General features: G+C 35.7%; 1 protein-coding gene and 1 pseudogene across 2 annotated transcripts in view; both read right to left on the minus strand.

The window, feature by feature from the left end:
• Window positions 1–17,188, minus strand: part of LATS1 (large tumor suppressor kinase 1) — a 35,624-nt gene that overhangs the window by 15,972 nt on the left and 2,464 nt on the right. The window contains exons 2-3 of one of the 2 annotated variants that reach the window (XM_069489228.1): window positions 7,424–7,917; window positions 3,413–3,560 (exon numbers count right to left, since the gene is read on the minus strand). In XM_069489228.1, the coding sequence (XP_069345329.1) occupies window positions 3,413–3,560; window positions 7,424–7,774 (499 nt within the window). In that variant the 5' untranslated portion in view covers window positions 7,775–7,917. Of the gene's footprint in view, window positions 1–3,412; window positions 3,561–4,461; window positions 4,495–7,423; window positions 7,918–17,188 lie in introns of those variants that run through there. The other variant, XM_069489229.1, reaches the window with a different exon arrangement.
• LOC138396170 (U7 small nuclear RNA) lies at window positions 9,605–9,652 on the minus strand (annotated as a pseudogene).

The following is a 17,188-nucleotide window of genomic DNA, read 5'->3' on the forward strand; positions in this document are numbered from 1 at the left end:
TTCCATTTGGTTCTCAGCTCACTCCCATCTGAATTGTGCTCCCATGACAGGATAGAAACAAGTTCCCCCATTTGTCATACTTGTGTCCCCCACCAAATCCTTATGTTGAAGTTCTAACCCTAGTGCCACAAAATGTGACTGCATTTTGTAATTAAGGTTAAATGAGGTCATTAGGGTGAGCCCTAATGCAATATGACCTGTGTCCCTTTAAGAGGAAATTTGGACTCTGAGACACAGCCCAGACACACACACATGCAAAGGGACAACTATTTGAGGGCACAGCCAGAAGGCAGCCCTCTAGGAGCCAAAAGACGCCTCAGAAGAAACCAGACCTGCCAGTGACTTAATCTTGGAATTCTACCTTCCAGAACTGTGCGAAAATAAATCTTTGTTGTTTAAGCCACCCGTTCTAGTATTTTGTTTTGGCAACCCTAGCAAACTAATAACACCATGTCACTAAAGCCAACAAGATATTTTGTAGTTCTCATCTTGGTCAATCTCTTTTTTTAGTACTATTTGGCATTTTAACCATTCCCTCCCCTTCTTGAAACATTCTCTTCCCTTGGTTTCTAAGACACCAAAAACCTTGTTGGTTTTCTTCCCTCCTTTTTACCTAATTCTCCAATCTCCTCTGTAGGTTTATTCTCTCCTACCAGCTTTAAATAATAGGCTTGGTTGCAGGCCATCTTATCATTTTTATCTACGTTATCTCTCTTAGGTGACCTATGTCATACACATGGCTCATACATACGTCTCCAGCTCCCTACTTAATATCCCCCTCCACTTGGATAATTCAATGAACTTAACTCAACCTTTGGTCCAAAATTGAACTTATGATCTTTCCCACCAAATCCTGCTCCGTCTTAATATTCCCTTTCTTAATGTAGGGTGTTACCAGCCGAAAACCTAAGAGGCATCCTTCTCCAGCATCATCCCCCACAGGTAATCAATTCACCAAGTCCTTGTCAATTTTACTGTTCCCACTCCTCTTAATTCATTCACTTTTCTCCACTGCCATCTCCTTAGCCCAAATTACCTTCATTTCCCATGAACTACTGTATCTCCTCCATCAAGCCTATCCCCATATCCTCCCTTGCTCCTCTATAATGCATTCTCATCCACTGCAGCCATCTTTCTGCAACACGAATTTAATCATGTCACTACCTACTTGAAACATTTCCATAACTTCCCACTACTCTAAGGATAAAATTAATAAGTCCTGCATAGCCAGGCCCCTGTGAACTTCTCCAGTCACATCTCATATCTTGTTTTCAGTGCTCCAGCCATTTTCATTTCTTTGTGACATCAAAACCTGCCTCAGGAGCCACACATAGGGACACTCTTCCTCACTAAACTCATCCCCATTAACCCCTGTATTTCTTCAGGTATCAGCTCTATTATCAGTTTCTAGGAAGGTTTTCTCTTATCTTCTTGATTTGGTAAAAAAAAAAAAAAAAAAAACCCTTTATTGTATCAGTCCACAATATCATGTAACTCTTCCCTCTTCATTCAAACTCACATAGCTGTTATTCCACATATATTTGTGTGATTATTTGATCTCCCTTACTAGGATGTAAGCTCCACAAAAGGGCAGGAACTTACCCAATGCCAAGCAAAGAGTCTGAAACAATGGTTGACCAATAAAAATTTACTGCATGAAAAGAAGAATGAGTAAAGCCCTCTTATGAATCAATTAAAAAATAACAAACACAAGATTAACAAAGAATTAAAAAGGCAATTAAAAAATAACCAATAAATAAATATTCAATCTCACTAGCCATTAAAGAAATGTGAATGTAAAATAAGATAGAATTTCCACAGCCATTAAACAGACAAAAATGATATCTAGGCTTTACAAGTGAAGGTATTCCCATAGTAAACTGATACGGAGAATATACATTGGTAACTACCTTTCTGGACAGCGATATCTATGAAAAATCTTCCTTTTTTTTTTTTTTTTTTTTTTTTTTTGAGTCACGGTCTCCCTCCATCACCTGAGCTAGAAAGTACAGTGACATCACCATAGTTCACTGCAGCCTCGAACTCCTGGGCTCAAGCCATCCTCCTGCCTCACCTTCCTGAGTAGCTGGGACTATATCTGTGCGCCACCACACTCGGCTAATTTTTCTATTTTTTGTGGAGATGGGGTCTCGCTCTTGCTCAGGCTGGAGTCAAACTCCTGGTCTCAAGTGATCACTCCACCTTGGCCTCCAAAAGTGCTAGGATTACAGGTGTGAGCCACTACACCTGGCTAAAAAAACCTTACATTTTGATAGGTCTTCTAAAACTTATTTTTAGGAAATCATCAGGTATGTACAAAGATTTAGCTGTAAGAGTAATTTCTGTGGTGCTGTCTACGATGGCAAATAAAAAACGGACACAAAGCAAATGTCTAAAATGGGAGACTGGTTAAATAAAGTATGTGATAAATTATTTCAATGTGGCTATTAAAATTATTTTGTAAAACATTTAATAACAAGTAAAGTTATGCAGGGTGTATTAAATGAATAACATAGATTTTAGTATGATCCTGTGTTTTGTTTAAACAAGTATTAAAATACACTTATATAAACCCATTCAGGTTTCCCACAGGAAAAAAAACCGGGAAACAAAACATACTAAAATATTGTGGTTATCAATAGTGGTGTTTTCTTTTTATTTATTTGCTTTCGAAATAGTCTATGATTCGCAGGGCATGGTGGCTCATGCCTGTAATCCTAGTACTCTGGGAGGCCGAGGCAGGAGGATCATTTGAGCTCAAGAGTTCGAGACCAGCCTGAGCAAGAGCAAGACCCTGTCTCTACTAAAAAAAAAAAAAAAAAAAAAAAAAATAGAAAGAAATTAGCTGGACAACTAAAAAATATATATAGAAAAAATTAGCCAGGCATGGTGGCGCACACCTGTAGTCTCAGCTACTCGGGAGGCTGAGGCAGTAGGATTGCTTGAGCCCAGGAGTTTGAGGCTGCTGTGAGCTAGGCTGATGCCACAGCAGTCTACCCTGGGCAACAGAGTGAGACTCTGTCTCAAAAAAAAAAAAAGAAAGAAAGAAAGAAAGAAAAAAGAAATATTCTATGATTCTATGATTTTCATAATATGAAAAAAATTTAAAAAGAAAAAAATAGTTTGAATGATGGCATTTGTAGGGAAAAAAAGATGTATTTCAGTTGCAGTATAACCAATCATGTACTTTTCAACCTAGATTGCTGCTTATCAGAATTACCTGTTAACTTTTAAACGTGAGGGCCCCATCCTCAAATTCATTTTGGTATAAGACTATAATGTTATCTTAATTTGAAACTTTCTTTTACTGGGATGCTTTTAACAATTTCTAAGAGAAAAAGTTTGACATACTTAAGTATTTTAACACTATACAGTAAAAGAAGAGACTAGAAAAAAATGTTTGATTAGTCACCTGGTTTCATGCTGGCATTAATAGGTCTGGCAGCTGCCGTAGCCATCTGTTCCCATCGAGGATCTTGGTAACTCATTTTACTAATGAATTCAATTGCTGCTTCTATACTTCTGTTATTAGTTTTCTGAAGAGCTTGTATAACCATATCCTGATACAAAGTTTAAAAAAAGAAACAAAATTTAAATCTTATAATTAATACTCAGGGAAAGAACCCTGAGTTCTACTAGAGAAATTCATAATTATGAAGAACAGGGCCCCAACCACATTATTAATGTCCTATTTGTAACTACTAAAAAATCCATATAATCTCAAATTACTAAAGAAAACAAATCTTCAAATCTTTTAAGTGTTTCTTTAATACTTTGACCTTTATGTAACATATTACTATTTCCTTCTAGGAATAACTTCTTTGGTGTGGTACAATCATAGCAACATGAGTCTGATCATTTCTCATTCATAATTTCATCCTTATGTAAACAATCAGAGACTATCAGATTGTTAAAAAGCTATCAATCAAAATATTAGAAACTACTTTTTTCTATATTCAAGCATTTTATTAAGCACTTTTGCCATTGTGTATACTAGTAAAAGAACTATGCAGTTCTGGTTCTCATCCTCTTAGAGTTTTCAATTTTAGAGAATTATATTTACAGGTATGCAAATACAGGACAAATGGTAGAAGAAAATACCTAGACTAAATATGATTGTTATGGAAGACTTTAGGAGGTGAGATAGCATGATAGAAAAAACAAAGGACTTGGATTCAGACAGCTCTGAGTTTTTGAGTTGCAGCAGCTCTACTTTAGAATTGTGTGAACCTTGACAAGTTATTTAACATTTCAGAGCTTTAGTTTCTTCTACTGTAATAAGCTCACACAGTTGACCTGAGTATTAAATAAAAAAATATGGAAAGCACTAAGCACAGTGCCTGAAGCTCAAATGTTGGTTGTCCTCTTCAACTCCTTAATGTTATATATAAACATAAATTATACACTATCATGCACAAAGTATACTGACAAGCATTTTTCAAGAGATAAGCAACTACTTACTTGTCCTAGAGGATTCAGTATTTCAAATGACATTTTTACATGAATAATGACTTATTAAGACTAATGGGTGAACAGGCTACTTATCCTCCTATGTGAAATGACTGGAGATAAACATGAGACCAACCAACAAAAGACTGTGGTAGAAACTTGTTGCCTACCTACAGTCCATCTCCCTTTCTTGGAAAAAGTTACTGATTTTGTTGGAAGCAGCAAGGGTTTCTGGAAAATTTTTGCTATGCCTGACTTAGGTACTGGTCCCTCCTGGATCCTGTTTCCCAGGCAACAGATATGATACCTGTGCTAGAGCATGTTGCCACCAGGAAGTAAAATTCAAGAGACTTATAAGAGGCCAGGCGTGGTGGCTCACACCTATAATCCTAGCACTCTGGGAGGCCGAGGCGGGAGGATTGCTCGAGGTCAGGAGTTCAAGACCAGCCTGAGCAAGAGCAAGAGCAAGAGCAAGACCCCCGTCTCTACTAAAAATAGAAAGAAATTATCTGGACAACTAAAAATATATATAGAAAAAATTAGCCGGGCATGGTGGTGCACGCCTGTAGTCCCAGCTACTCGGGAGGCTGAGGCAGAAGGATTGCTTGAATCCAGGAGTTTGAGGTTGCTGTGAGCTAGGCTGATGCCACGGCACTCACTCTAGCCTGGGCAACAGAGTGAGACCCTGTCTCAAAAAAAAAAAAAAAAAAGGAGGCTCATAAGAGTCATAAGCTCTGACAACTTTAAGAGGCTGAGCCAGTGACAGCTATAGAAATTGAATCACTATCTTGTTTAAAGTATTATTATTTGGAATTCTGGTAAAAGCAACCAAACTCAATTCCTAACTGATACAAAGGTACAGTATGGTCACATTTTATGTCAATCAAACTTTACAAATTTGTAATGAAATACAAAGAAATTAATAAGTCTCACTTTATGTGCAAATTTAAAATAATACAAATCACTGAAAATTAAAATTCATCCAGGAGTGCTAAATTTTAAAGCCGGTTAAGCCACATGAAATATATCTGTATTTATGCTATTATCACATGTCAGTGCCACCTCCCTCATATGGCAACAAATTGGCACCCACTATCCTTTTCCAGTATTGAGGTAATCATATTCTTATTAAATACACTGGAATTGCAGCCTGGGATTTTGGTGATTATTATGCTGGCTTTTATTTTTTAATATTTATTGCTATGTTTTAAAATATTTTTTACATCTGTAACAATGTCAAGCAATTGTTCTTAAGTGGGGATGTTAGTGCAGTGTGAAAAAGAGCACCCTCAAATTGGTAACCTTAGAACATAATTTTGTGATAAGAAAACATTATGTCCACATTACACTTTTGTTTTTCTTGCTTATAAACAAAAATACACTGCAGTGATTGTGTATGGATGTGCTCCAAGAATGCATTTCACATTTACTCCTATGAGGAAATTAATCTACAGAGTCACCAGAAACAAATTCTCAAGAAAATAAACTGCCTTGAACTTCGTGTAGTTAAAAGGAATAGGTGAGGGTTTACAAAATGATAAAAAGAATGAAGTTAAAACTAGATAAGAATTTTGAAATACCAAGTTAGGATCTTGAGCAATATAAATTTTACACTATAATGGGAAGCTACCAGAATGAGTGATTCAAGGAGACAGTAGAAGTAGATTGCCATATTCTTTATATTACCACTGGTATAAAAAATACTTCATTATTTAGACAAATGAGGAATGACAGATGTCTAAATACTTTCAGTAGAGCAACCTTTAATGTTATTAATGTCATAAAAGTGACAATTTTGAAATGTATTATAATAAAGCCAACATATCTTTGTAATGCAAAACACTTATTATTGCCAATAGATAAAGAATATGACATTAATCAATGCCTTAGATTTCTTAAAAATCTAAGAAAGAAATTTTTAGTTCCTTAAAGGTATGGGCCATGTCTGGTATCACTCACTATCCTGACTGATGGGTTCACACATAGTAAAAGCTCAATAAATACATATCTATTAGGTGACTTATGTGACATATAGCATTACCACTCTTGAAGCTTTATACAGCTGTGTGATTTTATAATTCTCTTTCCTTAGCAATATATAAAAGCAATATATAAAACAGGAAAAGAATTTTAAGGGTAGTTATTTTTGTATAGTAGAGATAAAGGTAATTTTCAGTTTCCTCTTTATACTTTTTAATTTTTAACAGAGAATAGGTAATTTTTTTATAATCAGCAAAAAAGTTACAATTTCTAAAAATGTAATTAACTCTTAGTTATTCACATTTAGTTATATTTTACATTCTCCATAGCCAATATTTTTCTAAAATTATTTCTGCTACCTAAAATATTCATGTGCTGACAAGGTATATTATCATAAGAAACAAATTCTATTAACCTAAACAAAATATGACTTAAATATATATGTTACAAAAAAATTTCAAAATGAGTTCTGAAGGTAAATATTAAAGACTTGGCATAGTTAGCATAAATTGAAATTTCCTTAATTTTCGTGAACTTCAGATTTGGGCCTAAGTATATAACTGCTTAATCAACCATGACTATAGTTCTTTCTCCCTATAAACTCATACTTTATGTCCTTGGAGCTGTCTCCTTCCACCCCAACAGCCACTTAGCTCACCAAGCTCATATTTCACACAAACAGACATCCTTCCCCTACCCTCACCTGTGGCTTTCTTCAACTGCACTTGGACTCTGACTTCATGACCTGGCCTTTTAAATTCCAGAAACTCCAGAATTTAGTGATAGGTATCACAGAAGAAACTAAAGAAATAATAATTATTTTGTTATAATAATTAATGGAATTGTAAACACAACATTCTTTGCTGACAGAATACATAATTTATATACACAGTTAAATTCTCTCAAATGAAACACTTCAGCATAAGTTCACCTAAAAAGTGTTATGTAGTATAAGATAAGAAGAACCCTTTCTTCTGTCTTTAAAAGTTCTTACCTCATCAAATCCAGCAGCTTGCAAGTCTTGAAGCATTTGTGGATTAACTTCTGAAGTACTCCGGGAGGAAGAACTTGTTTCATTTGCAAACGGTAGTAGAGAGTTTCGAATTTCCTGCAAGGCTTTATGATGCGTCCCAAATTTGGGTGGATTTCTGACTTGTCGAGGATCTTCAGTTGACATTTTACTCATGTTATGCTCAGCCTTAGCAGCATCAGATGGTTTGGATAAATTCCTAAGGGATTCCCGAATTTCTTGCAACATTTGCCGGCTACTGCCAGTGTAGTTACTGGCAGGAAAGGTCTTAGGCCTCATTTGTCTATATCCTTCTGGCTTTTCACTCCTCTTCATGAAAACATCTATATATTTAACCCACACAAAGGACTTCTTTAAACTACTTGATAGATTCAGAGCTTCTTTTGAGCAGAAGTGAAAATGATCCTTCAAAGAAGTTCCAGGAATGTTAAAATTCTTTGCAACCTAAATAATTAACCCTATAAAAGAAATAAATAAATAAAAGCTATAAAGTGATTAATAAAGCAATACCATGTATTAGAGGAAAACCCCACTGATATCGGAGCTGAGAGATTCAGTTTATAGTTCCGACTCCATTAAGGATTATGTAGGATCAGAACAAGTTACTTATTTTCCTGGCCTAGAAAATAGATTTACCTCAAGTGGTTATGATGATAAAGAATAAAGAGTGCTTTAGTAGGCATATAAGCATATACAAATGCAAGCAGTTACTAAGTGAACAATACAACAGGCAACCTCTCATTATCAACTCCACCTCGTGGCTCCAATTAATTTTAAAAGATTTTACAAATTAGACTGTAATAAAAGGTATCTTTAGAAGAAAGAGTACTGTTGCTTTAAAAAGGTTTTTAAACCACTATTCCATAAGACCCCTTTATGCTTCAAAAACATGCTTGGGTCTATTTCCCAAGCTGTGAACTGGGCCTCTAGAGACAGTAAGCTTATCAACAATGGACTAGGCAAAGGCTCTCTCAGGTCAACTTGTCTGATTCCTCACTTAATGCATGAATGTCTTCTACAACACACTGGGAGAATAGTCATCTGAAGGCTTAAATGGGGACTTAAATGTCCCCCACCAATATGGAAATCACTAATTCAAGGAAGTCATTTCATTTGTAATTTGTAAGAAGTGTTAGAAAATCACATTAAATATAATTACCACTCATGTTACATAAAGATATCTACAGATATATTAATTAATAGATATATAAATATTGCCTTCTTGTGATTTAAGTCTCAGCCCTATGTTACCTCCTCAAAGAGCCTTTCCCTGGTCGCTTAATTATCCTTTTCTTGATAGTACGTATCACTATCTAAAATATCTTACTTGTTTACTTGTTAATTGTCCATTTCCCCTCACTGAAATAAACACTCCATGAAAGTAAAGGACCTTGTTTGTCTTGTAACCACTGTCTGTCTACCACCTATAACAAGACCTGGCACATACTGGGTGCTTAATAAACAAACACATATGTTGAATAAATGAAATAAACATGTGCCTCCTAAATATCACCAGTTACTTTAACCCTTCCCTAACTCTAGTCATGCTCTTCTGGATACACTTTGTCAAAATCCTACAAGTGCTAGAAGAGCACAGCACTTATAATGGAAATTCAACAACAAAAAATGTCATTCAAGCATTTGTTCTGTCAATTATTAGCAATACGTACTTGTATATTTAATTCTCTGAAACTGACTCCTGACGCATAAAATGGCTGGAGTTACATCTATCTCAGGATGGAACAAGGATTAAAAGGAACAATGCAATACAACTAAAGGAATATACACACAACTGTGTGAAGATATAGGATGTTTTTTGCAACATCATTTATAACAGCAAAAGATGACATCAGTTTAGATGCTCATCAATGGAGGATTGTTCAAGTAATTCATAGTACATTTATATAATATGTGACCAAGTTAAAAAGAATGATGTGGTTCTATCTATATGTACAGACAAGAACAGATGCCCCATAATGTATTCTTAAGCAAAAAAAGCAAGTTTCAAAATACTGTGTAAAAAATAAACCCATTTTCTATTCTAAAATTAAATCATGTTGATGGCTACACTGCTCTGTAAATATGCTAAAAAAATCACTGAATTGTACACTTTGTTTTAATTTATTCATTCATTCATTCTGCATGGGGGGAGGGTTTTCCTGCTAGACAAATTCTAAAAGAGCTGTAACATTAGAATTATACACTTTAAATGGATAAACTTTATGGCATATAAATTACATCTTAACAGAGCTGTTTAAAATAAACTTATTTTTTATGTTTGAATTTATATTTATAGAAATTAATTATATATACATACACACATATTTGCAGCAGGCCTAAGACAGGACACAGCCTGTAGCAACCACTAAAGGTATAGTTTCCGATGACTTACCTCATTAAACAGTACTCTTGTAGTACAACAGCAAATCTAGTTATGAATCAACCATACTCTACTTTGGCAAGCAGCCCACATTTGTCTATTTTGTTAAAAAAAAAAAAAAAATGAACTTTGTCATCTGAAAATTACACATTCTGTCTACAACATAACCCAAACTATTTATAATTATTTCATGAATGCAATTAGAACTGACATACCTTGTGCTTTTATGAAGGAAGCTGGTTCCTAATTATGAGCATTTTCTTTTCTAAGCATTCCCAAAATATTAATTTAATAGCTTACTAATGAATTTTCCTAGGCTTAATATTTAGCTTCACCAATCTAAAGTTTGCAGAAGTCACCTCTGGCCCTTTCTGAAAGTGAACATATTTTCCATATCCATTCTTCTAAAACCTACCTATTTTTCCACAATCAAGGATTAACAATATTGGCTGTGCAGGCTCACATATTAGTTCTTTCAGTATCTGGGTTGTAATTCATTTATAGGATCTAGACATTCCCTTAATATCTCACTTATTTTGGGTTTCAACTCCAAGTTAATCATCATTTTATTTTTATTGTTATTTTACCATTTCCAAGATCATTCTCTTTGATAGACAAGAAAGAAAAGAAAAGAAGCACAGTTTTGCTTATTCCTGTCCAGATAAAGCATTTGGCTCCATTTTCCTACCATGAAACATGGTCAATAGTATCCAGTACAAAAATATTTGTTGAACTTGTAAATGCAAATAACATATCACTTCTTTTTACTCTATTAAGTTTGTGATTTTTTTTCTAGTTATAAAAATATGTATCCTCATTGAAAAATTCAAGTATTTATATAAATATTACACAAATATATAAAGTAGAAGTTCCTTATAATTCATCTTCCTTACCAAGGAGAGTCACTGCAGTGGGCTGAAAACTGGCCTCTCAGAAGATACCTGCCTCCTAATCCCTGGAACTTAATAAATTTTATCTTATTTGGAAAAAGAGACTTTGCAGATGTAATTAAGGATCCTGAGATGGAGAGATTATCATGGGTGAGTCCCACATGCAATTACAAGTGTCCTTACAAGAGGCAGATTTGCTTCACACAGAAAAGGGGTGGGGGGCATGTGATGATGAAGGCAGACATTGGAGTGATGTGGCCAGAAGCCAACTAATGCCTGCAGCCAACAGAGGCTGGACAGGGCAAGGAACAGTTTCTCTCCTAGAGCCTATGGAGGGAGAGTAGATTTCCTGACAACTTGATTCTAGACTTCTGGCCTCCAAAACTGTGAGAGGATAAATTTATGTTGTCTTGAGTCACTAAATTTGTAGTGATTTACTTACATAAACCACAAGAAACGAATAATAATCACTATCAATACTTCATATTCTAACATATACTGTTAACCAAAATGGGATAATACACAAAATACGACATCTCATTCTTTTACATAATCATATGCATTCACAAGAAGAGAATGTAATGTTGCCCAAATTTCTCTTATTTAAATTTTTTCCGTTGGAGCATTTCATGAGCTTCATATTCTATGGAATATGCTTTAGAAAATGCTAGACCAGAGATATTCATTCTAGTCCTCTATTTTAAAACGCTGTGCTTTGATGATGTAATTTCTAACATTGTTAATACCCGAGTACACAATGGTCACAGAAATGACAGTTCTGGTATATGTGTAACAATGTGTTTTAGATTTATATAATTGAAAACTTATTTTAAGCTTATCTCTTTCATCTACATGTTGAAATACTTGTGAATAAAATATAAGGTCTGGAATTTATTTCAAAATAATTTGGCTGTGTGCTGAAGTGGATGGGGATATAGATAAGACAAAAGTGGTCATAAATTGAAAACTGTTCTAGCTGGGTAATGGGTATATGAGGGTTCATTGTACTATTCCTTTTACTTTTGTGTATGCTTGAAATTTTCCAAAATAAAAAATTAAAAAAGGAAAAGAAATGACTATAGTACTTTGGATCTTGGAATGGTTCTGCTGCAAATTCTTATTCAAATACAACATGCATTTAAAATATACAGGGATTTATTTAATTTAAAGAAACCATTATTTCCATGAAACAGTATCACTTCAACATTAGCTTTTAGCTTTTCAGGGGAATTAACAGAAATATTATTTTTTCTTTTCTTTTTTTTTTTTTTGAGACAGAGTCTCGCTCTGTTGCCCAGGCTAGACGGCCGTAGCATCAGCCTAGCTCACAGAAACCTCAAACTCCTAGACTTACGCAATCCTTCTGCCTCAGCCTCCCAAGTAGCTGGGACTACAGGCATGTGCCACCATGCCTGGCTAATTTTTTTTCTATGTATATTTTTAGCTGTCCAAATCATTTCTTTCTATTTTTAGTAGAGACGAGGGTCTCGCTCTTGCTCAGGCTGGTCTCGAACTCCTGACCTCGAGCAATCCTCCCGCTTTGGCCTCCCAGAGTGCTAGGATTATAGGCATGAGCCACCGCACCTAGCCAGAAATATTACATTTAAACACTCATTTCAATTGTAAGATGATCTGATCTTCTGATTTAAAAAATGTTGGAATGGAGGAATTGCGGTATGTCTTTATCCAATTGCTATTGTTAAATGTATTGTTGCAGAAACCATATTCACATATAGCACTTGCCTCCATTTTCCAGATAGCTCTGGCCAAAGCCCAGTGAGCAGATATGACACGTTTGAATTCTGGGCTGAGGCAGTTAAAAGCCAGTGTGCTTCAATGACAAGGTAAGTCATATTATGAGATGGTGGCTTTACAACATGGAGAGAATGTGGATTCCTGAGTCACTGGATGGAGAGCCCTTACTGATCACCATTAGACTTTCTGTGAGTATGACAGACATTTCTGTTGTGTTAACCCACTGATATTTTGGGATTTGTTACCATAAAACAGCCTAATACTACTGTGGAAATAGACAAAGAGTGCCCAAATGAGAACAAGCAGAGGCTATTTAATAAGAGATTGCTATAGGAAGGGGAATTAGTCACTGTCACTTGCATTTGGCAGAGATTCAAAGGCAGGCAGGGGAGTAGGAAAGCTTTATACTAAAAAGGGAGGAAGACTTCAGGTATGTTCCAACTGTAGGTTGTTAGCGTGAGGAACTGGAGGTGGGCTAACTATTATAGAAGAGGGGCATCCTATGTGATTGATTTGAGTAGCACGTTTGGCTTTCTCTGCCTGGTCCTGATTTAGAAGTAGGCACAAAAATTAGGGAAGCTGATAGTTACAGACCAAGTCCTGACTGTTTGGGTCTACTGCTACAGAGGTCATGGATCAGAGTTCTAGTTTCATACATGATCTGGCTATTGTCCATTGGTATATTCATCCTCTCATTATTCTAATGCAGAAATTGGTACCTAGAAGTGAGGTACTGCTACAGTAAAAACCTATGCAGTATTGGCTTAATGGTCAGGCTGAGGGCTGTGAGGAAACTGATACTAGAGCCTAGAAAAATGGAGAACCACGCTTTATAGTGGCAAAATATTTGGTAAAGCTGTTGCCTATAATAACTTTTCATATGACTGCACCTTATCCTATGATTCACCTCGTATGCCTACTGATTTTGTAGTCATATGAAAAGGGTTTGGAAAAGAGAATCTTGGAAGCGTATATTGGCTGCTATTGGCTATTTGGCAAACTATTATAAGTAAATGATGAGGTGGAAAAAAAAGCAGCTGATTTGAAAGTAGAAATAGAAAATAGAGTTCAGAAATTTAATCTTGAAGGATTGGAAAAGCAGCTTGCACCTGGACTCCAAACAGGAAGAGATAGGATTAAAAGACTGAGCACAGATGCCCCCTGAAACCTCTTAGCTAACTAAAGTACCTCAGTGGTAAAGATCGTATTAAGGGTATAGCCTTCCAATTCAAACCTAATAGTCTCAAACAACCAATTGAGAAGAGGAGGAATTGAAGCTCTCAAACCTTTGGATGAGTTAACTAACACATGTGAACTTTGGTTATGGTTACAGACACATGGAACTGATGGAAACCAAACAGATCGGAAGAGGCTTACTAACTTTGAGAAATCCGTTTTGTTGGAAAAAAATAATTATTTTTAATCCCTCAAGCTCAGACTAAAGAAGCTTTTGTCTATTCAAAATTTAAAACCCTTGAGTTCCCAACTTCTATGAGTAGGCTATTCGAGAAAGATTTGCACCTTCCAAAGAGGGACTATTCCCCCAACACCCACTACACATGTGGCCAAGGATGATAATGGAAAAAGAACATGCCAGGAAGTTCTTGGACGGTCTAAGAGAACAGTGGCTAAGGGTTAGGGAGAACAATGGATGAGAGAGTTCCTTCTAGATAATCGAATGAAGGTCTAATAAAGGAATCTTCCGTACCTCCAGGGCTGGTAGCTTACACGAGATCTGCCTAGGGAGAGTTCAGAATTATTATACATCAGTAATTGCTGTGTATCTCTGATTCTTCTCCTTTTCTAGTAAGAGTGCTCATTATGGCTCTTCTATCCTTGTTCTATCCTTATCATTGTGTATTATGGTGAGTGAGTGAGTGAGTGAGAGGGAGAGAGAAAAGGAAGGAGGGTAGAAAAAGAGAAAGAGCAGAAGGCAGATTACTTCACAGATCTCTGGACCAAGAGGAGACACATCTGGACCTGATAGAGAGATTACTGGGCATGTGGACCACAGGAGCTTGGAATTTAGCTTCTACCACTGATTTGGGCCCATTTTGCTAGTAAAAGAACATAATGAACATCCTTCCACAGCAATAGGTATCATGTTTTCTTGATTCTAAGATGCAGTTTTCCTATACTTTAATATTTCTAAAATCAAGAACATCTTAAGACCAATACTAAAAGAAATTTTCCAGCTCCAAAGCAGAGAAGTTCTGGAGTAGCAGACATTGCACATGCCTAACTTAACCATAAATAAAAAGTGAAATCTCCTTGTCACCTCATTGTATTATTTTGATTGGCAGCACCACATGATCCTCAAAATGTTTTGAAAAGATTCCAATGTGATGTAGTATTGTGTACTCAAACTGTCATTCAATAGGCAATGCAATTAATAAGGACATAAATAATTGCCAAATTTAAGCGAGATCACAGAATTTTCAAAGGTAAAATAGACTCAAAGTACATGAAACAACTATTAAAACTTTTGGAGTTATTAATACCTTCAGAAGAAGCTGTTTAATTTCCAACAATAAGTAACTTAAGGAAAAAAACGAAACTAAGAGTAAGCACAGGAAGAAAAGGAAGAAAAACCTCAGTATTCATCAATATGCCTTAAAATTACACACTCAATCATAAAGACAATAAAGAGGTTGAAGATAATTAGCTAGGGTTATGAAAAGCAGCATGTCATCATGATGTTAATTTCTGAAAGCCCAAAGTAATTCAGAAGAAGCCTAGATTCTGAACGTGAATAAAGTTGGGACTCAACCTTTATTGTAACAGATGAAAACAGTATACAATGGAATGGATAAATATATGCTACTGATGATTGATAAAAACTATATGTTTATTTTCTTCCCCCTGAAAAACTGCTACTAAATAGATGGTTTGTCTTAGATTGAGTGGTGTTTCAGAACTGAGAAAATGACAGTTCAGCCTCATCCCTTTTAATATTTGCATATTGAATTTCATCATGTAGCTATACTATAATTTATGTATTCCCAACCAAAGGACATTTAGGTTGTTTCCTACTTTCATTTATTAACAGTTACCTGTTGTTTCCGCTTTTATTTATTTATTTGTTTATTTTCCTGCTGAGGAAGCATCCCATTCTTTTGCTATTATAAAATAAGATTACAAACATCGATAACATCAATTATATTGGTACTATTCTAGTTCTGAGGATGGGTGGTGGATTCATGGATGTTCACTGTATTATACTTAACAGAACATGTACATAGCATATTCCTTATACATATCAAAATTAGTTAATAAAAATATGCTACAACAAAAATTCTTGTACACACATTGCTGAGCATTTTCCTTAAGATAAATTCCCAGAAATGGAATTGCTGAACTAAAGAAAATGCATATTTAAAATTCTGATACTTATTGCCAGATTGCCTTCCAGAAAGGTATACTAATTTACAGTCCCTTCAACAAGGTCTGGTCAACACTTGCATTATCAAATCTTAATAATCTTTGCTACTATGACATGTGAAAAATCAAACTATTACTAGGCAAAGAGAATTTTTAAAAGAACTCCTCTTTTCCTCTTTAACCCATGCTATGCTGGTGCCAGGTTAGTCTTCTTAATGAACAGTTCTGATCATATCACCCACCCCCTACTCCAAAACGTTCAATGACTCCTTTAACCTAGCAGTTAAAGTAAGAGCTCTGGAGTCAAACTGACTGGGTACGAATCCCAGCTCTACCATTCACTAGCTGTAGGACCTCTAGCAAACTACTCAGCCTCTGTGCCTCAGTTTCTTCATCTTCAAATGTGGGTCATAATAGGTCCTATTTCACAGGATTGCTGTGAGCATTAAATAAGTTTAATCCATGTCAAATGTTTACAACGAGTCCCTGACTCAGTAAGTGTTAGTATCTTCCTATCTCTGACCCACACTCTTTCTACTGTCTTACTCAGACTCTCCCACTATCTCCTTATGTGTACCTATCCCCTAACCAAGACAAATGACTTGCTTTCAGTTAACATACCTTGTGCTTTTCTGCTTTCGTGTCCTTATTCATCCTGTTTATTCTTTTTGGGAGAGCCCTTGCCACATTTCTTCTTATGGAAATTATACCCAATTTTTAAAGCCCCATTCAAATGCCTCCTTCAACCAAAGCGGTTAGCTGTTATCTTCCTCTGAACTCCAAATGCACTTTGCACAATTCAAATAAAACTTATGTTTTTGTCCTGTTCATGTTCTTGTCTTATTTTTCCTACAAGGTCACAGATTTAAAGAGCATAAAGTGTCTTGCTTGGAGGTTTTTTGTTTTGTTTTTTTTAACAGATAAAGAAATGGATCCAGACAAGTAAACTGGCCTACTGGTCATGTAGTCAGCTTGTGGAAATGCTAGGAATGGACTCCTTTAACACAGTTGAGGCCTCACTTCTTCATACCTACAGCTTTAACTTCCTAAGGGAAAGGATCATAACTTTTTTTTTTTTTTTTAAATTACTGACAGGGTCTTGCTCTGTTGACCAGGCCTGAGTGCAGTTGCCTGGTCATAGCTCACTGTAACCTCAAATTCTGGGGCTCAAGTGATCTTCCTGCCTCAGCCTCCAGAGTAGCTGGGACTATAGGTGTACACCACCACACCAGGCTAATTTAAAAAAATTTTTTTTTCTAGAGAAAGAAGTCTTACTATGTTGCCCAGGCTGGTCTCAAAGTCCTGGCCCTTAAGTGATAACAC

The sequence above is a fragment of the Eulemur rufifrons genome, chromosome 15 (genome assembly GCF_041146395.1).
Source record: "Eulemur rufifrons isolate Redbay chromosome 15, OSU_ERuf_1, whole genome shotgun sequence".
Lineage (NCBI taxonomy): Eukaryota > Metazoa > Chordata > Mammalia > Primates > Lemuridae > Eulemur > Eulemur rufifrons.